Source organism: Misgurnus anguillicaudatus, chromosome 23 (genome assembly GCF_027580225.2).
Source record: "Misgurnus anguillicaudatus chromosome 23, ASM2758022v2, whole genome shotgun sequence".
Taxonomy (NCBI): domain Eukaryota; kingdom Metazoa; phylum Chordata; class Actinopteri; order Cypriniformes; family Cobitidae; genus Misgurnus; species Misgurnus anguillicaudatus.
This window is the reverse complement of record NC_073359.2, coordinates 8,410,202-8,434,394: the sequence shown is the minus strand read 5'-3', so window position 1 is coordinate 8,434,394 and position 24,193 is coordinate 8,410,202. Positions and strand designations below refer to the sequence as shown.

Here is a 24,193-nt window from a genome sequence, read left to right as displayed (position 1 = left end):
AGTCAAATCTTCAGGTTCATCTTTGTTTCTCCAGTTTGTTTTCTGTTTCTGGCTGAACCAGAACCCCGTTTTGATGTTGATGTTTGAGTAAAAACACTTCAGTATCACATTGTCCTCCCTCACTCCACAAATGTTTTCATATTTACCCTTAACTGGTAATTTGTTTGTTGATGTTAGAAAACCTAGAAAAAAATGAACTTCAATAAGACCACAACATCTTTTCACCTTCAAGATGAGACATTTTGTTAATGATCCAAGCATGCTCAAAAGAAAGCAGGTGCTCTTTACATACAGGATCAAATACATAAATACTCAATTTAATTAATATGGCTTTACATTAACAGGCTTTAATTTATTAATTCTTATTAATTTAAAACAAATAAACACTATTAAAACAATGATTGTCTTACCTTGAATGTTTATCAGTAGGATCAGTGATACGAATGCAGAGTTTAAGTCCATGCTTTTACTATTGTGTAAAATGTTATTTAAATAATAAATCAAATATTTGCTTAGATGTTTACTCAGAAAATTTGCAGTAAAAATAATAATGTTCACATCTCAGTCCCGCTTCAGAGGACTAAGATCTCTACACAAAAGTTCTCTAACAAAAACGTTGCAGCATTGCGTTAAAAAAAAGTGAGGGTGATTTTTAAAAAGTAGATGATCTATCAGATGATGTCATTTCCTTCCTTTTCTCTAAAGCTGGTGCAAAGAAAAACAGCCAACATCACTTTTTATCCACTCGTTGTTGGGCTTCGTTTTCTTTTTTTTTAACAAAACAAAATCCTCTTTACATTCCTTTTCCTGATCAACTATCAATTTGAAATGACATATGTTACGTACAGGAAAGTTACAGTAGTTGTATGTACATCTGTGACATTGATAAGTTCTTTGTACATCACAACCGTACATCACGCACTTTAAGTAAAATACAGCATCTGATAAACATAAACCCAGTCTAAACCAGTTTGATGTCTCTCACCCTAACCAGATGAAAACTGCCTTACAGAAGATCAAGTCTAAACAGTAAGACAACTGAATCTTTCAAACATGGTAAGGAGCGTCACATTTCCGGCTGACGTCAGAGGTATTCAGACCAATCACAACTACAATGTACGGTATGTGAAAAATAATGTGTTTTTTATCCATAAACCACATGAACACATTGTATTATACCAAATACACAAAATAACCTTGTTTTTAGGCAATGAAATAGGTGCTCTTTAAAATTTTATCTTCATCTCACAAGTGAGCACTGCCCTTCCCTGTGAAACATTAGCTCATTTTACTTGTGATGCCTTTTATTCATGTGACATCTGCAAACACCACCATCTCTTTTTAACATTCATTTCCTCTTTCTGTGGTCAGAGGTTTGGGGGGTCTGGCCTGGATCTTGCAAACATTATCTCATATGGAGATAGTTTGGTCTTGTCTCTTACTCTCATCTACATCAGGACAGTAGCCAATGTATATTTTAATCATATAGATGACGCATCTGCTGTAGAGATCTTCTGCAAGGAGAAAAACCTTTAGTGAACCAAAAAAACTACATTTTTAAACATAAAAAACAGCATTCATCATCCCTTTTTGACACATGGTCTAACTTTACTTCTGGTTTCAGTTATTTTAATGTTCTGACTAGTTGCTAAACTAAACTCTTGAACAAATACCTCATCGAAAATAACACATGTTTTGGTTTCCTAGGTAATCTACGTGTTGTTTATTTTGCTTGTTATAAATAAACTACTTTAAAATGACTTTGTTGTTATTTATTCTTAGCGGTGTTTACGGGAAGTTACGTGTTGACCATGAAAGCCGCTTATTTATATTGGTACTGGCTGAAACCATCTATAACCTTGTTGGGTCTAAAACCTGTGAGCTGTATAAAATAGGGTTTACGTTCAGGGTCTTTGGATGAGGACCCATCTACATAGAAAGTCAAGTCAATGTTGTCTTTTGGGTAGACACTCAGGTCAGGCCTGTGCATGCATATTTGTTTGTGTATATTCACGCAACAATCTGGTTCTTCATCCTCTGGAGAGGGGAGAAGAGTTTTGGGGTTTACAATGGTGCAGCTTTTAATCGTGATATTTGACATCTCAAGCAGTTTGACGTTATAACACAGCTAACAAGCTGTTCTGTTGATAAATAAAATTAATTGTTTTAGCAAAATCATTAACACTGCATGGGGTACTAACAAGTTTGATCAGAATAGCCTACAAATTTGCATGAGGCCAGTACCACTTTTTCTGCAGTCACATTACACAAACATTGTGGTAGGCCCTGAACTACAGCATCAAGTTTTGATGAAAAATATGCCACCGGACGCAATCTGTCAATGTGTTAGCACCAAAGCCATGATCCCCTTTCTCTCATATACGGTTTATGTGAATGGCAATTCTGGGTTGCCTGCCCAATTTGCTGTGTGTACATTTAGCTGCTAATAAATGCACCTCGTGATAATCTGCAGAGAGCGGTTTGTGTGCAACAGCTCTTTTAACACCTAAATCATCTTTTGGTTTTTTTTTAGTTGTACGAGAACTACACACATATTCTTATTTCTGCCAATTTATCAGTTCCAATTCCTCGTTCACCATAATAAACCCTTATCTCGACCCACAGAAATGTGTGAATCTGCAGCCAGCATGAAGTCAACAGAGAACATCCATTTTACACATGAGATCTCTTCCCATCACATTCACAGGGCAAGGGTATGGCTAACTAAAAAACTTAGTTTAAACACTCAACCTTGATCTTCACATAGTAAAGGTTCACAGTAAAATTCCTTTACGGTGTGGCCCGTGGCACTCACTGACACTACTGACCATTTAATAAGTGACGCAGACGCTTCATCATGCTTCATAACGAAAGTTCCATCAGAATCTACCATAAAACATTCACTTTGCCCTCCAACCGCAATACTATATTCGGGTAGTTTCAAAAATGGAGGGACTTATACATATTCTATGCAGCAGCAAGCTTTACTCCATTGCAAGGGCTAAAGCGCTTCGTCATTGCAAGCAGAAATAGAAAAAAATCATACGCATCCGCCCGACGCTCCCCCTCTCTCCTCACCGCAGTCAATGTGCTCTTTTCCTCTTCAGCATTTGAGCTTCTAGACAATAATTTCGACAATGTCCTTTGCCACAAAAACAAGTCTCTAAATCATATCCTGGTCTGCTCCATCCAGATCCACGTCCTGAACGTTGTTTTTGTCCGTAGCTTACATTGTAACGCCTAGCACCGTGGAACTGTCCAGCAGACATTTGTCCCAGATGGACCATAGCCATATGTAGTTCTTTTTCAGTCTTTTTCTTCTTTCCTTCTTCCTTGTTTTCTCAGCATGACATTTCAGTCAGCATTGGTAAAATTCTCTATGAAAGTCTCTAAATTCCTCATCGAACTTTCATTTGCTCAAAGAAATGTCCAGTACGTCACTTCTTCATTAGTTCATGGCCTGAAAACCAGCATCGGACCTTCTGCACTGGACACTTGTATCATTGGCATGGATGATGATAGCACGTCTGTCTTTGTCCTTGTGGTTGCCCTCGTTTAGGGTTTAGGGGTAACATTTTCTCAGATTTTGACCATGTCCTCATCCTCCTCGACAAGACATTTTAGTCTTCCTTTCTGGTTTCACTGTTGGTTGCTCAAACTTGATCTGTTTGTCATCCGATGGCTCTTCATTGACCGATGATCAGGGGTTAAATTGGGATTTGCTATGCGGGGAGGGGGGCCTCTGTTGGGAGAGGGGTTCAAGGGGTGACTTGTTTAATACTGATGACAGCAAAGCCACTGGTGTGTTTCAATGATATTCTGGACCTCTGACAGGATTTGCTAAGTTTTATAAATTAAGAAAATTATTTCAAGGAAATGCTAAAAAAATTAAGCAATTAATTTCCAAGACTAATCAGGTGTGTAGTGTTTTTGTATAATATTGGGCAATTTTATAACTTTACAAAGTTCAGACCTTTAACAAATCTTGTGTGCTGATCTAAGTGAGATGCTGACAGTCATGTGACTTCAGTCAACAAATGAGGAGTTCAAATGCAAAACCCTCTAAGTGCATGTAAACGTTTTGACAAAAATCTCCTCTGACCCTTCAAACAGAATCCATTTCTTTAGATGACACATGGTAAACAGTTTCAAAATCACTAAATATGCAACTAGAAACATGGCAAACAATGAAAGTCAGAATTCAAAATGTAAAGAGAAATTGAACCTCACATTAGGGGGCTTTATTCTGTCTCTGATTGTATTTCTTTGTTCCTGTCCTGTTCCAGTTGCTCACATCAAGTTAAGTCAAGTTTATCAAGTGTTTAATGTTATTCAGGTTTATTCTAGTTTTGTCCAGTTTATTGTCTAGTGCAGTGGTTCCCAAACTTTATCATCGTGCGGCCCCCTTGTGTACGGTGCATTCCTTTTGAAAACCACTGGTCTAGTGTCTTATATAGTTTAGTCTACTCCTGTCAGTTTTTGTTAATCTTGTTTCAAGTCAGTTTTGCCCAATCGTTTTTTGTTTTCTGTTTTTGTCTAAATAAAATCAGTGTTATCCTACTTCTGTCTGCGCTTGCGTTCATCTGTTGCCATCCTGACAGATATACTGTGATATTCAGGAACCAGAAAAAACAGTTGTATAAACATATGACCTAGAAGACCTAGAAGAGAAGCCAAGATGGCCGGGCCGGGTGTGGCAGGGATAGCTGGAGCACTCTTTGCTTGTGTACTGCTTACAAACACCTTTTTTTATACAGAAACTAGTCAAATTCTGAATGACTCTTATTTTAACAACATAACTAAACCTATATCAGTGGACTTTGTGATAATCAAATTCACTAAACATCTTGGATTTGGAAAGCACGTCCTGGCTGCTACCTTAATTCATTCACATGTGTATAGCGAAGCCAGAAAGTATAATAAATTGGCACTCAAGACGCAACGGAGCCTCGCACTAATAATCACCATCTGCCTTTTGTTGTCCGGGGACATCCACCAATGCCCCGGTCCGATAAATGGTTCAACATCAGATAACCACCATATCATCACATCTAACTATTGTGGGAGTATTCAGAGAAACCTGCAGGGATCGGTGTTTGAAATGGATGTTGTCGCCGGCTGGGCGGATCCGTTGGGGATTGGCGGTGGCGGATTTACCGGCTTTGATGTGCTGGCCCCTCCGTCGTATGGGATGCCCCCGTCGGCTGGGTGTTTGGACGAGGGCGGACTCCGGGTTGGCCACGGAGCGTCGTTTTACCGGAGTCCACAAGTTGACACGGATCTTGCCGGAGCGGCTGGCTCGCTGGTCTCTACCAGCGGCTGTCAGACACTATCTGCATTGGCAAGTAAGGTTCAGGTTCCATCTTTTCTTTCGGTTGGGAGCCGTGTAACGGGTGAGAGTGCAGAAGTTGGGGAGTTAACTGCGATTAACGTCAACAATGGAAACAGGAAACTGCCAAATCCAGCGATAATAAAACACCGGAAACTTGGAGTATTTCAGACAGTTAATAATTCCAAATTAATTTGGGACTCAAGATTTAAACCGAAAGGCATTCTGTGTGCACATTTGAATATATGAAGTATTACGTTAAAAAGTGATCAAGTCCGCCACCTACTTATTGATTCTAATATTGACTTCTTATGCCTTTCTGAGACATGGCTTAAAGAAACTTCACCCTCTGCAATTATATCTATACCTGGTTATAAAATGTTTCGTAAGGACAGACAGGGTTCCAAGGGAGGGGGGGTTATGATTTATGCTAAGGACACTTTTAACTGTAGTGAAATTTATGTCACAGATGAGAATGATTTGGAATTTATTGGTCTAAATGTAACTTTGTCACCGCAAATGTCTTTTATTCTTGTGGTTATTTATAGACCTCCTTCATCTAATGCAGATTTTTATGAAAAGCAGGATAGTTTATTAAACCAACTTAATCCTGCAAAAGAACTTATAATGTTAGGTGACCTGAATGTTAATTGGGAAGTCAAGCAAATCAGGAAAAACTTGAAAAAGGTAATGGATAAAATGGATAAGTCTCAGGTGATTAATGGTGCTACGAGAATTACAAATTCTACGAGCACTCAAATTGATTTAGCTTTTACAAACAGGCCAGAAAGAATTTTGAAATCATATAATATGCTTACTGAATTGTCTGATCACAATCTCATAATGGTCACAAGAAAATTAAATAAAAAGCGTTTTAAACCTTTGCCAGCCACAGAATCCTTTAGGATACCAAAACAGGAACAACAAAATTTCATAGATTCAATTGATGATGTAAATTGGGATGAACTACTCTCTGGCATAAACTTGGAAAAGGATTGTTTTCTTTTTTCTAATAAAATACAGCAAATTGTTTATCAATTTACACGGAAAATTAGATTAAGAGCTAAAAAAATGTCCTTCCATGGCTAAATGAATCTGTTCTAAAATTGATGAAAGAACGAGATCATTCTTTGAAGTTGGCTGTAAAATCAGGATATAGTAGGCATCATTTTATCTCTTTAAGAAATAGAGTAGTGAGAGAAATAAGGAGATCTAAAGCTGACTTCTTTATAACTGCTTTGAATAGTGCACGTGGGAATTCTAAAATGACCTGGCATTATATAAAAAAATTGACAGGTGAGTCCCATAAAAGTAAGACAAAACAAATACAAATTGAATTAAATGGAGACATTTTGGTAGAACCCAAGGTATTAGCTGATGCTTTTAACAACTATTTTATTAAATCGGTGGCAGAAATTTCTAAGAATTTTATAATAAACAAAAAAAAAGAACACTTAGTGTCTGCAACACAGTCTTTCTCCATAGCAAACATCACTGAGACTAAAGTCATTGATATAATTAAAACACTAAAACCATCTAAGGCCAGGGATGTATTTGGTATGGATAGGAACATGCTTAAAGATTTAGGATCTGGTCTGGCTACTCCCATTGCTTCTATTATTAATCTATCTATTTCCAGTGGTCACTTTCCAAAGGCCTGGAAATCTGCTATTGTTACGCCAGTTTTTAAGTCTGGATTGTCTACCTCCATGAATAACTATCGACCAATAAGTATTCTGCCGGCCATTTCTAAAATTGCAGAAAAATGGGTGGCTGAGCAGATTGTCAAGTATTTAAACAGTAGCTCCCCCTCTTTTCACACCATGCAGTTTGGTTTTAGATCTAAACATTCTACTGAAACGGCGGCGTGCCTTTTTATTGAGAAAATAAAATTTTCTCTTGACAAGGGGGGAGTAGTAGGGGCGGTATTCTTGGATCTCGAGAAAGCTTTTGATACAGTGAACCACTCAGTTCTACTTAACAAGCTTCCACTGTTTAAATTTTCTTGTGACACTATAAGTTGGTTTGAATCTTATTTGCATGATCGTACACAATCTGTACTAATTAACAACTGTAATTCTGAGTCGCTTAGGCTAACTACTGGGGTTCCTCAAGGCTCAATATTAGGGCCCCTTTTATTTAGCCTTTATATCAATGACTTGCCTAATGTTTGTTCTGAAGTAGAATGTTTAATGTATGCAGACGATACCGTTCTATTTGTTCATGGTCGGTCTAAAGACATTGTTGCAGATAAACTCACAAAAGCAATGACTTGTGTTACATCTTGGCTGCATGAGAATTGCCTGCAGTTAAATATTTCAAAAACTGTAGGTATGTTCTTCAGCAAAACTAATAGAGCTTCATTTAATCCTGACATAATAGTTAATGGAGAAAAATTACAAATCGTAAATAACTATAAATATCTTGGCTTAATAATAGATTCAACTCTTTCATTTAAAGCCCATATTGAAAAATTATGTAAAATAATCAAGTTTAATCTTGCCAATTTCCACTCAATTCGAAATGATATGTCAACTGAAGCTGCACAAATTTTTTTACATTCAATGATTTTCAGCCATTTTAATTATTGCTTTACAAGTTGGTCTCAAGCAAGTCAGAGCGTAAAAGACCATTGGAATCATTATACAAACAAGCCATTAAAATTATGGATAAATAACCAAGGCACTATCATCACTGTGCAATTTTAGAAAAATATAGCCTTTTAAACTGGGACAGTCTTCATAAGTTTTTAAATCTAAATCTTATATATAAAGTGACACATGATTTGGCTCCAGCTCCTCTGGCTGAGTTCGTCAGCCAAAGAAACAGATCTGAGCGCGTTACTCGAGGCTCTGCCAGAGGTGACTGTGTCATCCCTCTGCGCAGGAGCGTTTTCAGTCGCTCGGCCTGGTCAGTGAGGGGTGCCACTGAATGGAATTTTATACCTGAGGAGGTTAGACAGCTCAACACTTATAAGGCTTTTACAAAACAACTGAAAATGTGGCTTATTAACAATTATGTCTGTCATCATTAATAGCCGAGCCCATTGAGATGTACTACATATTTGAAATACTATAGTTTTTTTGAAAAATGTGTATTACGTGTGTCTTACTACTGTAATAGGTACAGTGTACCTTATGTTATTTTATAGTGTAATTTAAATTGTAGTTAGTCAATTTCCCATATATTTGTAATGTATTTTCTTGTTTGTATTTTAATGCCTTTTTTACATCTTGGCCAGGGGACTACAGATGAAAAATAGCCTTTTGGCTAATTCTGGCTTTTTTAACCATGTCTGTACATGTGTTTTATGAAATTGCGCTGTCCCCTTTTAAATAAACCATTAAATCAAATCAAATCATATATATATATATATATATATATATATATATATATATATATATATATATATATATATATATATATATATATATATATATATATATATATATATATATACAAAAGCTTTCGGTAAATATCATTTTATTTTTGACTGAGGTAACATTAAGCTTTTGCAAGTGAGCTCATCAAAACTTTATTTTATACATTTATTATTTAAACTGATTTACAGTACACCACAAAATAAAACATTACTTTTGTAACCTTTTAAAAATAATAATTTATACTTTAGAGCAGGAACTTACATCCAGATGGAAAGCATTTGATATCTAATATGTTGTTTTGTTCACTTAATAAACTGAGCATCCAGTTTCTACACAAAAATGTGATTTAGGAAGTACATATTAAAAAACAAAACTCTATTACAAACTTTATTACATTATGTGAAATAAATATTTCTGGAATACTGTAAATATTTATGAGTTTACTGAAACACAAGAGCTGTGCTGCGGTTAAGAGTTTATAATTTAAATGTGTAGTAGACTATACAAAGAAAACTTAATGAAGAATTTTATTGCACAGAAGATTTTAACACAATATTATTGTATGCAGATTACAGAAACTGAGCATTTATTATTATATCACTGTATCGTTCAGTTCACATCACCAGTTCTGTTGGAGGGACAGCAGATGTGCATGAAAACATAATAGATGTTGGAGTCTATAAGAGATAGATAAATATAATGAGAAATAAAAAATAGATAACATTTGATTATAAAGTCATTTTAGCTTTGAAATTACATTAAAGATGTAAGTTAAAATTCTCACCTCTTCATTTTTGTCGTTCATTTGTTTTTTCAGACGAGATTTTTTCAGGCAAAACCTGTGGGACCATATTTCAAAATGTAATGCTAAATTATTCCAGTACTGTATATTAAAATCATTATTTTACTCACCACACCCAGATGGCTGCTATAATGAATATTTGAACCACAAACACAATCAGAAAGATGTAAAAATGTTCAGACGCAGAGATTTCCACTGATTCAACTAAATACGAAAACATACGAGACACAACTTTATTGACACTCATGAATAATCTGATCATTAAAGACTCAATAGTATGTAAATTCATCACAAAAGGTTTTAACGCATGGTCACCTTGAGTTTTTACCAAAGCAATAGCACATGAATACTCTTGTATTTCCTCACTGCTAACTGAGTCCAGGTACAGTTTGTTATATAGTTTGACTCCATCTGTTACCAGACGCCCGCTCTTGTACCACGAGTATGTAATGTTGTTATCCAGAGTGCATTTGGTTGAACAACTCAATATCAGGTTCCCTCTCTCTGACACAGTGTCTGGACTGCTTATCACCTGTGTATCTAAAAAAAATAAATCAATTTGTCAATTTCAGTATTTTGACTCCAATCAGTGATAACATGCTATCTTCAGCTTTGGTTTTCCATATCGTCGCTGTCCGATGAAAACCACGTATGTCCATTTTGCCGATTTTTCGACGGACTGAATGTCCAGATTAACTCTTTCGCCGCCATGGATGAGATATCTCGTCAATCAAGAGAAAACGCCAATGACGAGTATTTCCGGCTTTCTGCAATACTGCTATTATCCACCAGGTGGCGCCCTTCCGCAACTTTTTAAACCCGGAAGTATTGCCCTATGGCAAGCGGCTGCATGTCCGTGTATGTCTTAAAGATCGCTCTGAATTGGATCTCTATGAAAAGTCCGTCACAAAAATTGAATTATCTCAGTTTTTTGCTCAAAATGTGCTCTTTTTGCAGAAATCTACCCATATTCAAAAGCTGATTACAAAAGAACTACTGAAGATGTTCTTTCATTTGGTATATTGTACGTTTATATATTTAAAGAAGAACATTTTCTGAAAGGCACCAAACCCCCGTGAAAATCATGAAAAACACTGGCGCTGGCTGGCCTCTTTTTAAAAAACGCTGGCGGTGAAAGACTAAATTTCTGTATACAGTATGCTTCACATATCTTAATGGTCGATGAAAAGTTGTGAAATCATGTCATCTGATTTTCACGTATATACATTTGGTGTCAAAGCTATCAATCCCGCCCTGTGGAAGCATCTCTCCGGTCTCGTGAAGTTTCATCAAAGCTCAGCACTGGATAGCCGAATAAACATAGCCTGGTGAGACAATGATTTTCCTTCATTGAGTTAAACATTTCCCCCCTGATGCCAGACGTACGTCTAGGAGTGACAAAATTACGGTAGGACTGTGCAAACAAAGTATCTGTCTAGCATTACCATGTCAGTGTATTGATTCATTGTCCCTTCATAGTTTGCAAGAGACATTTAATAAATTTATAATTAATATTAAATAAACTACGCGTATTTAATAAACTAAGACGTAGACTTTTTAATAAACTGAGCGTATTCATCTGTCAATATGAAACGCAACTTGGCCATTCTAATTAATGATCAGAAGAACGCGTATCGACCACCGTTACTGTAAAATATGCACGTATGTCCATTTAAACTAAATTTTGGTCAAATGTGGATTATATCATTACACTGGCAAGAATACGGTTACATGTAAAGATGCCGTACCAAGTATGACAACACTTCATTTAACTGCTTTTGAAATACAGTGTTTTTTTCACTTCCTGAAAAGTAACCATTTTGGACATACGTGAGTTTCATCGGGCAGCAACAATATGTAGTTTTCATTATGAGCAGTTACCTGTAACAGTGAGAATGACTCCAGGTGATTTAGAGTAAGAGTTTGTGTTAGTGATGATCCTGAATCGATATTCACCAGAGTCACTCGTGTTGATGTCTTTGATTCTCAGTGTGTTGTTTATATACTCCACACGACCAGCAAACTGATGATCCTCACGCAGATCCTGAAAGTTTCTTGAATACCAGTATGTTTCCTTTACTGTAACTCCAGTGGGATGTGAGTATGAAGAGTGAATATCTACTGTTGATCCTACTAAAGCACAAACTCTTGTAGAGGTGTAAGTCACACCCCAACAGCTACTGTTAGAAAGACCTGAAAGAGTCACATATGTACATCTTAATAAAACACTAATGTAATAGAAATGTTTGTTCATATGTAAGTAAATGTCACACTTACACAAAGAGTCAGAAGAGATTTTAGAGTCTGGACGTAGAAAACAGGAGTAGGCAGCAGATGACAAAGAAAACGCTTTAGATTCACTTTCCTTTATATATCGTCCATCTTTTTTCCAGTAGATATGCTGAGGTTTAAAGGTTAAAGGGCAGGAAGTATCACAGGTAAGTTTATTATGGTCTATCTTCGCCTGCAGGACTGAATAAAGATAACACAAAAAACATTTACAAATGAAGATAATCTGAACTGGACTGTTGAGAATGTAAATGTACCTGTTACTGTTAGATTGACTGTGACTGAGCTGAGATGTTTAACTCCATCCTTCATAATGAACATGAGCTGATATTCTCCACTGTCTCTCTCTCGCAGATCTGATATTGTGAGCTCTGATTCAGTGTTTGTGATTTGCTGTTTCACTCGTCCTGAGTAATCTGAATCTAAAGTCAAATCTTCAGGTTCATCTTTGTTTCTCCAGTTTGTTCTCTGTTTCTGACTGAACCAGAATCCAGTTTTGATGTTGATGTCTGAGTAATTACACTTCAGTATCACGCTGGTCTCCCTCACTGCACAAATATTCTCATATTCACACTTAACTTGTAAGCTGTATGTTGATGTTAGAAAGCCTAGAAAAAATCTTTATTAAAACCACAACATCTTTTCACTTTCAAGATGAGTCATTTTGTTAAGTATCAAAGTATGTTCATAAGGAAGCAGGTGGTCTTTACAGGATGAAATACATTAGTACGCCCACCACACTTACATTTTAAACTAATATGGCTTTACATTAGCAGTTTTTTACTTATTAATTCTTATTAATTTTAAAACAAATAAACACTATTAAAGCAATAATTGTCTTACCTTGAGACAGTAGGATTAGTGATATGAATGCAGAGTTAAAGCCCATGCTTTTCTGTAAAATCTGACATAAATAAAACATCAAGTATTTGCTTGAATGTTTGCTCAGAAAATCAATAGTATTGTCACCAGCGTATCAAAAAAATTTGAATCAAATTTGTGAACACAGTTCAAAATAATGTTAACATCTCAGTCCCCCTGCAGAGGATGGAGATCTCTACACAAAAGTATAGCAAAATCTCCTTTACATCCCTGTTCTGTTCGTTGCCTCACCAGTAAACCAAAACTGGTAATCATCCAAGCAGATCACAGATTCATGCGGTTCCTGCCTGAAGATGAAGGCTAGAAGAGCCTATCCCCCGGTGTATGGACAAAGCCGACCTGATGGTGGTGGTAGGGAGGGTGGGTTGTCAATGCTGCGTCAGTATCTGTAAAAGCAGAGACAGGTGAGCAAAGGACTTAAATACTCTGAGTATCAGAGGTGATTGGATAGGTCTTGAGAAATTAATGACGTGGAATTAAAGTTTCCCTAGAAGAACTTGCACATAAGCTTACATTTCTCTAACAAAAACGTTGCAACACTTTGTAACAAAAGTGACGGTCACTTTTTAAAAGTTGGTGATCTATCAGATGATGTAATTTCCTTTCTTTTTTTCCTCTAAAGCTGGTGCAACACCCAACATCCGGCACCCCCCCCCTCCCACCCACACACATACATACACACACACGCCTGTTAATAATGTTACATTTTTGTAGAATTCACATTGCACAAGTTCATACAAAATCATCACATAATAACAGTACGTTTACATGACAGATTACGTTGTTTCAGTACATACTTCAAAGCCCCATTATGGTTTAAAATATCCCATTACTTTATTACTTAAACTTACAAAGATAAATCATTGCGCTGAGAAAAAGAAACATATATAATCTTTATAAAACCATGTACAAATAAAAACAAAAATCATGTTAAAATAAAACAACATGCTATTAAAAGAATACATGAAGGCCACAAGCTTCTTTAACTGGAAAGTTCACAATATTTTTTCAGTTCCCCTTTCTTTCTGTTTATAGTAAAAAATAATCACACTTTTCAAAACTTGTGTTAGTAAACTCTAAAAAAAAAATGCTCCATTGTTTCAACCCATAGTTTGGTCAAATATGAACGAACCCAACTGTTGGGTTATCGCCATATGCAAGGTTGTTGTTACCCAACTATGGGTTTTTAACAACTCGGCTTCTGGGTTAGAATGACCCAAAATTTGGGTTTGTCCATATTTGACCCAAAAACCGAACATTTTAAAAAGATTTAAATGACAGAACACTTGTTCTCACCTGTGCAGCCGGTTTTGCGTCATTACATTTTTGAGATGATATACACTTTCTCCTCCTCCTTAAGAAACTGTTTTAAACATTACATTACAGATGTATTATTTACATTAACAAAATATTGGAAAAACATGATGCAGTAGCAGTAACTAATAAAAAATGGAATTGTCCGTTCAAAGTCGCTTTAAACAAGTTAATCTTGGAAATGTTCTGAAACTGAACATTCACTTGACCTCTTGGTTTACTGTTGCTAGGGTCTAACAAGCTCTTTCATCATTAAATTGTCACTGTTTACTAAAACTATCCAAACACACAGGCCTTGACATGAAGACATGTTTGTTACAATATGGTGGACAGCAAGAGTATTTAAGGGTTATTTTGACCTCACAGTGGCGTAACAAACGTTTTCATTTGATGTATATATAATAGTAGGTGCGTTCTTGTTAGACTTCTTAAAGTTAACACTTGAATAATGAAGGTCCTGCTCCTCTGAGTGTGTCTGGTGGGTAACGTCAGCTTCTGCATACAGGGGTGTGGAGTTATCCAATGTAGATGAGTCGGGTTGAGGCTAAATTCAGAAATTAAAATAGGATTAAAAGTGACTGAGAACAACAAACAAGCACATAAATCAGACTCAATATTTGTTGTTAATTGTTCTCACCTGTGCAGCCGGTTTTGCGTCATCACATTTTTGAGATGATATATACTTTCTCCTTCTCCTTAAGAAACTGATTTAAATGGTTCATATATATCAGAAGAAAATATAAGTAAATTGTAAGTTTCATTTACATGAACACATCTGGCTGATGTTTCTATCCAAGGCAATAAATCTACATTTTATTTTATCAGTATGTGGGAAATAAACCCAAGACCTGTCACATTTCACCTTTCAACATAAAGAGGACGACGACGAGAGGATACAAAATAACACAAAACTTCAATGATAAAGGTGAGTACACAGCAAACACAGGGTAACATTAACGAAAACCGACAAGGACTGAACTAAAGCAGGGGTTTAAATACACAATGGAACACAGGTGACACACTAGAGAAGAGTGACGGTGAAGACAGCCATCTAGTGAGTGACCAGGGAGGAGCCAAGCAGACAGAGAGCCCGGGGGAAGCTGAGGTGCCGGAGGGCCAGGGCAGAGCTGATGGGTTTGGCGACTGAGGCGGAGGTGGGAATCCGGAAGCCAGCAGTGGAGCCAGAGCGCCTGAATACCAAGGCGGAGGCGGAGGGAGGGCAGAGCCCAACAGAGCCCGCAGGACGGAGTGACAAGGCATATTTGGAGGAGTGAAGTTCAGAGGGGAGGACGGGATGATGACCGACCAAGGTGGAGCCGGAGGAATAAGGAAGAATAGTGGAGCTGGTAGGGGGAAGGGCCACGGTGCAGGTGAAGGACACTTAACCCAAGGTGTAGCTGATGGGTCGGAGAACTGAGGCGGAGTCAGGGTCTCGGACTTGATGAGAGAGGAGGAGGGAAAGGGGGGCTGGATGGGACCAATGGAGACGAAGAACAGCTGGGCAGGACCAATAAGGATGAAGAACAGCTGGGTGGGACCAATGAGGATGAAGGGCAGCTGGGCGAGACCAGCGAGAATGAAGGGCAGCAGGGCGGGACCAGCGAGGATAAAAGGTAGCTGGACAGGACCAACGAGGGCAAAGGGCAGCTGTGCGGGACCAGCAAGGGCGAAGGACAGCTGGACGGGACCAGCGTGGACTGCACACAACAAAAGTCATAAACAATCAAAATGTCCAGATGTCAACAGCGGCTCACCCTCAGCAGCGAGAGTGTGGACGGGGCTTTCCTCGTAGCTCTCAAACTCCACCAAGACTCCCACAGTGACACACAGTGTAACCGGCTCACGCACTTGATCAGACAGTTCAGGAGATTGCAGCTCTGGGGCGACGCTGGGCACAGCAGCGATTAGCTCTGGCTCGAAGGTCGTGGGAGGATACCAGCACCCACCCCATGAATGCGGCAAAGCTCCCTCGAGGACCCTCTCCGGACAACTGTGCACGTGTGGCGGTGTTGCGCCCACAACGGAGAAAGGTGTATGGGCAGTAGTCTGAGAAGGGGGTGTCAGGAACCAACATAAGAAATTCTTCTAGGTGTTCCTTGAGGGAGCGATCTCCTTGTTTCAGGCACAGAAGACAAACAGCAGGGAAATCCATAAGGTGAGACGAGTGAACTGAAACACGACGCTTAAACTGTTGGTCGGTTGTTCTGTCCTGTTTCACCTTTCAACATAAAGAGGAGGACGACGAGAGGATACAAAATAACACAAAACTTTAATGATGAATGTGAGTACACAGCAAACACAGGGTAACATTAATGACAACCGACAAGGACTGAACTAAAGCAGTGGTTTAAATACACAATGAAACACAAGTGAAGACACTAATGACAACAATGATAACAAACAACAGGTGCAAACAATAAAACACGAGGGCAAACGAAGACAACCGAGGATAACTGTTACAAGACCTTTGCTCTGCTAATGCAATGCTTTACCAATTGAGCTACAGGAACACAGTATAAAACAGTCATGTAAATCTAAGGGTTGACTGCGAGAAAAAATCATTGATCAACATAATGTGAAATATACAGTATAATGAATAACATTTGAACATTACCTATAACACAGAATCACTATGACTGCAAGAATCAGTAACACAAACAGTACTACTATGGGGATTTTTGTTGCCGTGCTCGTCTCTGGAACTTCTGTGTATTTAAAAAAAAAAAAGGAAGATTCACCTCAGATTTTATATTTTTCAGAGTGAGTGTCATAACAAAGACACGTGTGTATCATGTATTACCTCCTTTAGCACATGAATACTCTTGTATCTCCTCACTGTTAACTGAGTCCAGGTACAGTTTGTTATATAGTTTGACTCCATCTGTTACTCGATGCCCGTTCTTGTACCACGAGTATGTAATGTTGTTATCCAAAGTGCATTTGGTCGAACAACTCAATATCACTTTCCCTCTCTCTGACACAGTGACTGGACTGCTTATCACCTGTGTATCTGATCAACACAAGTCTATTAGTCTACTGATGTAAACAATACTACAATATTTTTTTTCTGGGTGACAACCACTTTGTACTGTAGCAGAGTCTGAATCAACAAGCACTTGGTTATACTCAGTATAATAAATAATAAATATTAATGCATTATGACCCCCAACCCCAGTATTTTGAATCTATATCAAATGGCAACAGTATAGATTCAGGCTTGGTTTTCTGTGTGTCATTATAACTTAAGTTACCTGTAACAGTGAGAATGACTCCAGGTAAACCAGAGTAAGAGTTTGTGTTAGTCTTGATCCTAAATTGATATTCACCAGAGTCACTCGTGTTGACATCTTTGATACTAAGTGTGTTTCCAACATACTCCACACGACCAGCAAACTGATGAACATCACGTAGATCCACATTTTTATTGTTTGTTAAATGCCAGTATGTTTTCTCTACTGTATATCCAGTGGGATGTGAGTATGAAGAGTGAATATCTACTGTTGATCCCACTAAAGCACAAACTCTTGTAGAGGTGTAAGTCACACCCCAACAGCTACTGTTAGAAAGACCTGAAAGAGTCACATATGTACATGTTTATAAAACACTAATGTAATAGAAATGTGTGTTCATATGTAAGTAAATGTCACACTTACACAAAGGGTCAGAGGAGATTTTAAGGTCTGGACTGATAAAACAGGAGTAGGCAGCAGATGACAAAGAAATCTCTTTAGATTCCTTTCCTGCTATATATTGTCCATTTTCTCTCCAGTAGATGTTCTTAGGTTTTGAGGTTAAAGTGCAGGAGGTATCACAGGTAAGTTTGTTCTGGTGTTTCCTCACCTGCAGGACTGAATATAGAAAAACACAGAAAAACATTTACAAATGAAGATAATCTGAACTGGACTGATGAGAATGTAAATGTACCTGTGACTGTTAGATTGACTGTGACTGAGCTGAGATGTTTAACTCCATCCTTCATAATGAACATGAGCTGATATTCTCCACTGTCTCTCTCTCTCACATCATCTATTATGAGCTCTGAGTAGTAGTATCTGATCTGCTGTTTCACTCGTCCTGAGTAATCTGAATCTAAATTTAAATCTTCAGATTCATCTTTGTTTCTCCAGTTTGTTCTTTGTTTCTGGCTGAACCAGAACCCAATTTTGATGTTGATGTTTGAGTAAGAGCACTTCAGTGTCACATATTCCCCTCTCACAGCACAAATGTTTTCATATTTACCCTTAACTGGTAATTTGTATGTTGAGGTTAGAAAACCTAGAAAAAATAAACTTCAATAAGACCACAACATCTTTTCACCTTCAAGATGAGTGATTTTGTTAATGATCCAAGCATGCTCAAAACAAAGCCGGTGCTCTTTATATACAGGATCAAATACATAAACACTCACACTTACATTTCAATTAATATGGCTTTACATTAACCGGCTTTTACTTATTAATTCTTATTCATTTTAAAACAAATAAGCACTATTAAAACAATGTCTTACCTTGAATGTTTATCAGTAGGATCAGTGATATGAATGCAGAGTTTAAGTCCATGCTTTTACTATTGTGTATATCTGACACAAATAATACATCAAATATTTGCTTAGATGTTTGCTCAGAAAATCTACAGTAAAAATAATAATGTTTACATCTCAGTCCCGCTTCAGAGAATGAAGATCTTTACACAAAAGTACTCTAACAAAAACTTTGCAGCATTGCGTTAAAAAAAGTGAGGGTAATTTTTAAAAAGTAGATGATCTTTCAGATGATGTCATTTCCTTCCTTTTCTCTAAAGCTGGTGCAAAGAAAAACAGCCAACATTACTTTTTATCCACTCGTTGTTGGTCTTCGTTTTTTTTAATATAACAAAATCCTCTTTACATCCCTTTTCCTGATCAACTATCAATTTTGAATGACATATGTTACGTACATGAAAGTTACAGTAGTTGTTTGTACATCTGTGACATTGATAAGTTCTCACTTTTGTACCGTATAGGATGCAACCGTACATCACACACTTTAAGTAAAATACAGGATCTGATAAACATAAACCCAGTCTAAACCAGTTTGATGTCTCTTAGGCTAACCAGACGAAAACTGCCTTACAAAAGATTAAGTCTAAACAGTAAGACAACTGAATCTTTCAAACATGATATGGAATGTCACGGCTGACGTCAGAGGTAATCACAACTACAAAAATGTACAGTATGTGGAAAATAATGTGTTTTTATCCATAAACCACATGAACACATTGTATTATACCAAATACACAAAATAACCTGTTTTTTTTGCAATGAAATATGTGCTCTTTGAAATGTTCCCTTCATCTTACATGTGAGCTCTGCCCTTTCCCTGTGAAACATTAGCTCATTTTACTTGTGATGCCTTTCATTCATGTGACATCTGCAAACACCACCATCTCTTTTTAACATTCATTTCCTCTTTCTGTGGTCAGAAGTTTGGGGGGTCTGGTCTGGTTTCCACCCCCCATGTGGGGGTCTTGCAAACAGTATCTTGTATGAAGATAGTTTGGTCCTGTCTCTTACTCTCATTCTAATGTACATCAGGACAGTAGCCAATGCCTGTACCCAATTTCAGGCCTGTTTCCTTACAAAGTTTTGCCAATTAGTTTTTTTTCAATTTGAGAACATGTTTACCAGTACTAGATGATATTTCTTGCCTTAGACCGGTGTGAGATCAATATAATCAAACATCACACGGTCGAAGGCCCCTCCAGAATGGGATGCAATGCCTTACTTGTGATCGCTCCTCTGCCCACATTTTTAATCATATAGATGACGCATCTGCTGTAGAGATCTTCTGCAAGGAGAAAAATCTTTAGTGAACCAAAAAAACCTACATTTTTAAACATGAAACAGCATTCATCATCATCATCACATGGTCTAACTTTACTTGCGGTTTTAGTTATTTTGTGTCTGACTAGTTGCTAAACTGAACTCTTGAACAAATACCTCGTTGAAAATAACAAATGTTTTGGTTTCCTAGGTAATCTACGTGTTGTTTATTTTGCTTGTTATAAATAAACTACTTTAAAATGACTTCGTTGTTATTTATTCTTAGCGATTTTTACGGGAAAATACGTGTTGACCATGAAAGCCGCTTATTTATATTGGTACTGGCTGAAACCGTCTATAACCTTGTTGGGTCTAAAACATGTGAGCTGTGTAAAATAGGCTTTACGTTCAGGGTCTTTGGGTGAGGACCCATCTACATAGAAAATCAAATCAATGTTGTCTTTTGGGTAGTCAGTCAGGTCAGGCCTGTGCATGTATATTTGTTTGAGTATATTCACGCAACAATCTGGTTCTTCATCCTCTGGAGAGGCAAGAAGAGTTTTCGGGTTTACAGTGGTGCAGCTTTTAACAGTGATATTCGACATCTCAAGCACTGTGACGTTATAACACAGCTAACAAGCTGTTCTGTTGATAAATAAAATTCATAGTTTTAGCAAAATCATTAACACTGCGTGGGCTACTAACAAGGTTAGATCAGAATAGCCTTCAAATTTGCATGATACCAGTACCACTTTTTCTGCTGCAGCCACAGTACACAAACATTGGGGTAGACCCTGAGCTAAGCATCAAGTTTTGATGAGAAATACGCCACCGGACGCAATCTGTCGGTGTGTTGTTGCAGTAGCACAGAAGCCATGATCCGCTTTCTCTCGTATACGGTTTGTGTGAATGGCATTTCTGGGTTGCCTGCCCAATTTGCTGTGTGTGCATTTAGCTGCTAATAAATGCACATCATGCTAATCTGCAGAGTGCTTGTGTGCAACAGCTCTTTTAACACCTAAATCATCTTTTGGGTTTTTTTTGTTGTACGAGAACTACACACATATTCTTATTCCTGTCAATTTATCAGTTCCAATTCCTCATTCACCATAATAAACCCTTATCTCTACCCACAGAAATATGTAAAGTGCAGTAGATATCTGCAGCCGGCATGAAAATCAACAAAGAACATTTATTTTACACATGAGATCTCGTCCCATCACATTCACAGGGCAAGTGTGGCTAACTTAAAACCTTAGTTTAAACACTCGACCTTGATCTTCACATAGTTAAGATTAAATAAAGAGTTAGTTGCATCACAGTCTATCATAAAACATTCACTTTGCTCTCCAACCGTCATACTTTATTTGGGTAGTTTTCAAAAATAGGGGGACTTATACATATTCTATGCAGCAACAAGCTTTACTTCATTGCAAGGGCTAAGCGCTTCGTCATTGCAAGCAGAAATAGAAAAATAACACACACACCCGCTCCGACACTCTCTCGTCACCTCAGTCGATGTGTTCTTTTCCTCTTCAGCGTTGGAGCTTCTAAACAATAAATTCGCCAATCTGTGACTGATGGTCAAAAATGAGATTTTAGTTGTTTTGAGTTGATCAAACGAGCAGTCATTGGTTTGATGAATCAATTATTGTTTCTTTTATTCATATTTAGTCTCTTTTGTTGCTATTTTTTGCCAGCCTAGAACCTCGTCCTGGTCTAGCTAGAGGAATGGGTTCTGGAATGGCCATTTTAGGAACAGGATTAAACCTGGAAGCCATCTTAGGGACAGGTGCAGGAATTCCAGCCATCTTGTAAACAGGCTCGGGTGTGGCGGCAGGATCTCCAGCCCATTCACCTCCGACCGAGGTAAAGGGTCATCCAGGCAGTTATTAAAAAAGTCCTTCAATGTTGCATCATCATAATCCAGGTCACGAGACAACGTCCAATATGTCTAAGCCAGACAACCCACTGTCTGTCCATGCAGACATAGGGCGCTAAGATTACGGACTCTTCCCTCCTCTCCTTCTCAGTGGGGGGAATGGATATGAAAACCCATCCCGCTGGATCTAAACATGATGGAGTCCTTCTGTCACGACTTACACACAAAAAGGTAAGATCCAAGTGAAGTTTATGTCACAAGGTGACGATCTTTTTTTTCTTTGGGGCGGAACCAAAATTATGGAAGTTTGGTTCCGCCCGGAAGTGTTTCCGCCCGGACCGGAAAAGACGAACACTGGACTTCCGGTAAGCGCCGCGGGCGGGAAAATCGCCGAATTGGATGCACCTGTGCCTAGTTATGAAGAGCGGTTGGTGATTGGAGGACACGCTAAACAGGGCAGTACTTAAGACCAAGTTTAATCACAGAAGGAAGGCTTTTGGTGTGTGTTGAAGCGCTGTGTTGTGCTCGTTTGGCGTGTTGCTGGTGGTTGTCTGAACTCTCTCTCTCACAGGCTGGAGTCGTATGGTGGCGAAGATATTCGTGGACCAAAAAGGGAAACGGGAAAGGAATATATTGTAAACGGAGACAAAGTGAAACGGAACTGAGACGGGCCTCGATGTGAGTACTCAGATTATATTGGAAACGCATTGCTATTTATCTGCTTGTGATAGGTACCTCCAGGAGAAGGAGGGTGGCCCTACCCCTAAAACAGCGCGGTGGGTGAGCCGAAGGAAACCAGACTAAAGCAGTCACAACGACGATACTACCAACTAGGCCATACATTTCATCGCCAGCTCCAACCTAAGCGAAGTGGAGGAAGACAAGTGTTCTTTGTGTTCACTAGAGTGTGGTGGGTGAGTCTTTGTGCTGTGGAAACCTTTATTTTGACGTGGTGCTGTATATTGCTGTGGATTGCTGTGCATTATTGTGTGTCTTGTCAGATAAACCCCCGCCTTCATACACGTCGTCGAGGGAGGACGAAGAGGCTGTCGGCCCTTATATACTTCAGTACAGCATATGTTGTGAGTGTGCTCCAGGCCTAAGGAAACAGTAAGGTGCCTCGGAACGATCTTTCCCCGTCTAGACATTGGGTGAAATTGGAGAGAGTGGCGGTGGAGAACAGAAGGACTAGCAGACGTGTGAGTACGATCAGGGGCTGTCATTTTGGATGTGTTCAACTGTATAGGAATTGCTGTTGCAGAGTGAGAGGTGTAGGAACTTCACCGTCCCGAGGCCTCTACAAAGGTGCGCCCCTGTCCAGTGTTCGATCGCCTAACGGTAGCGAGAAGAGGGCAGCGCTCGGCCCGGTGAGACGGTGTGACGTCCGCCCTTCTGTAACCATCGAGTCAGTCGAGAGGGTTCGCCCCCGACGCCACGTAGGAACTGCTTGTCCCATCAGACACATCGCAAACATATTGACGTAAGCCTGCCACATTTGCTAGAAGTCATACATACTAACCTCTTTGAGTCCGTTCATCGACAGATACGGAGGACACACTGTCCTAGTCATCACCTGTGGAGAAGGAAAGAGAGAGAGTGAACAACACGAGAAAGAAACGAGTGAAACTTGTACTTACGGTACGTTGTGTCCAGCAGAAGAGGTGAGAGCCATACGAATCGAATTAACTGCACCTTTGTGTCCTAGTCATCACCTGTGGAGAAGGAAAGAGAGAGAGTGAACAACACGAGAAGGAAACGAGTGAAACTTGTACTTACGGTACGCTGTGTCCAGCAGAAGAGGTGAGAGCCATACGAATCGAATTAACTGCACCTTTGTGTCCTAGTCATCACCTTTGTGTCCTAGTCATCACCTGTGGAGAAGGAAAGAGAGAGAGTGAACAACACGAGAAGGAAACAAGTGAAACTTGTACTTGCGGTACGCTGTGTCCAGCAGAAGAGGTGAGAGCCATACGAATCGAATTAACTGCACCTTTGTGTCCTAGTCATCACCTGTGGAGAAGGAAAGAGAGAGAGTGAACAACACGAGAAGGAAACGAGTGAAACTTGTACTTACGGTACGCTGTGTCCAGCAGAGAGGTGAGAGCCATATGAATCGAAACAACTGCACCTTTGTGTCCCAGTCGCTCCTGTGGAGGAATATAGAGGAAAAGTGAGCGGCATGTTCAGAACTGTGCGAGAACAAGGGAGAAGGCTCCACGAATTAAGCTAGGTGCTCAAACAGGACGTTACTTCTAATACTCACACTGCTTTGATTTCTGCCTCCAGGAAGAAGAAGAAGGGCGCCACGGATAGAAGAGACCAGGCAGGAGCCTGAGTCTCACATCCCAGCCCACAGGGCTTTGGACCCCCCCGTTGCCCCCCTTTCCTCCTTGTCACCCTCTTGGCTGTGGCCTACCTGGAGGGCAGAGCCAGATACTAGTTTTAATTTCCCTTCCCCATTTCCCAAGAACATTTTAAATATTTAATAAATCAATAAAAGATTGTTTTTAAA

General features: G+C 38.8%; 2 protein-coding genes and 1 long non-coding RNA gene across 9 annotated transcripts in view; all 3 read right to left on the bottom strand.

Moving 5' to 3' along the window:
• The window catches only part of LOC129453455 (uncharacterized), a 51,696-nt gene extending 32,879 nt beyond the window's left edge, over positions 1–18,817 (bottom strand). The window contains exons 1-9 of one of the 7 annotated variants that reach the window (XM_073862003.1): positions 12,917–13,201; positions 12,647–12,707; positions 12,061–12,411; positions 11,792–11,986; positions 11,396–11,707; positions 9,830–10,054; positions 9,625–9,718; positions 9,497–9,551; positions 9,105–9,389 (exon numbers count right to left, since the gene is read on the bottom strand). In XM_073862003.1, the coding sequence (XP_073718104.1) occupies positions 9,327–9,389; positions 9,497–9,551; positions 9,625–9,718; positions 9,830–10,054; positions 11,396–11,707; positions 11,792–11,986; positions 12,061–12,411; positions 12,647–12,707; positions 12,917–12,940 (1,380 nt within the window). In that variant the 5' untranslated portion in view covers positions 12,941–13,201 and the 3' untranslated portion in view covers positions 9,105–9,326. Of the gene's footprint in view, positions 1–9,104; positions 9,390–9,496; positions 9,552–9,624; positions 9,719–9,829; positions 10,055–11,395; positions 11,708–11,791; positions 11,987–12,060; positions 12,412–12,646; positions 12,708–12,916; positions 13,207–18,506 lie in introns of those variants that run through there. The other 6 variants (XM_073861999.1, XM_073862004.1, XM_073861998.1 and 3 more) reach the window with 6 other exon arrangements.
• On the bottom strand, positions 16,758–18,232 carry LOC141359604 (uncharacterized). The gene is made up of 5 exons (XM_073862324.1): positions 18,216–18,232; positions 17,924–18,144; positions 17,653–17,847; positions 17,251–17,568; positions 16,758–17,009 (listed from the first exon to the last, which is right to left on the bottom strand). Exons 1-5 carry the CDS (start codon positions 18,230–18,232, stop codon positions 16,789–16,791), a joined length of 972 nt encoding a protein of 323 aa, XP_073718425.1. The 3' UTR covers positions 16,758–16,788.
• Positions 18,818–23,550: 4,733 nt separating the features above from the next.
• On the bottom strand, positions 23,551–24,044 carry LOC129452998 (uncharacterized). Its single transcript, XR_012365963.1, has 3 exons — positions 23,945–24,044; positions 23,810–23,828; positions 23,551–23,671 (listed from the first exon to the last, which is right to left on the bottom strand). It is a non-coding gene; the product is annotated as an uncharacterized lncRNA (long non-coding RNA).
• Positions 24,045–24,193: the final 149 nt, after the last annotated feature.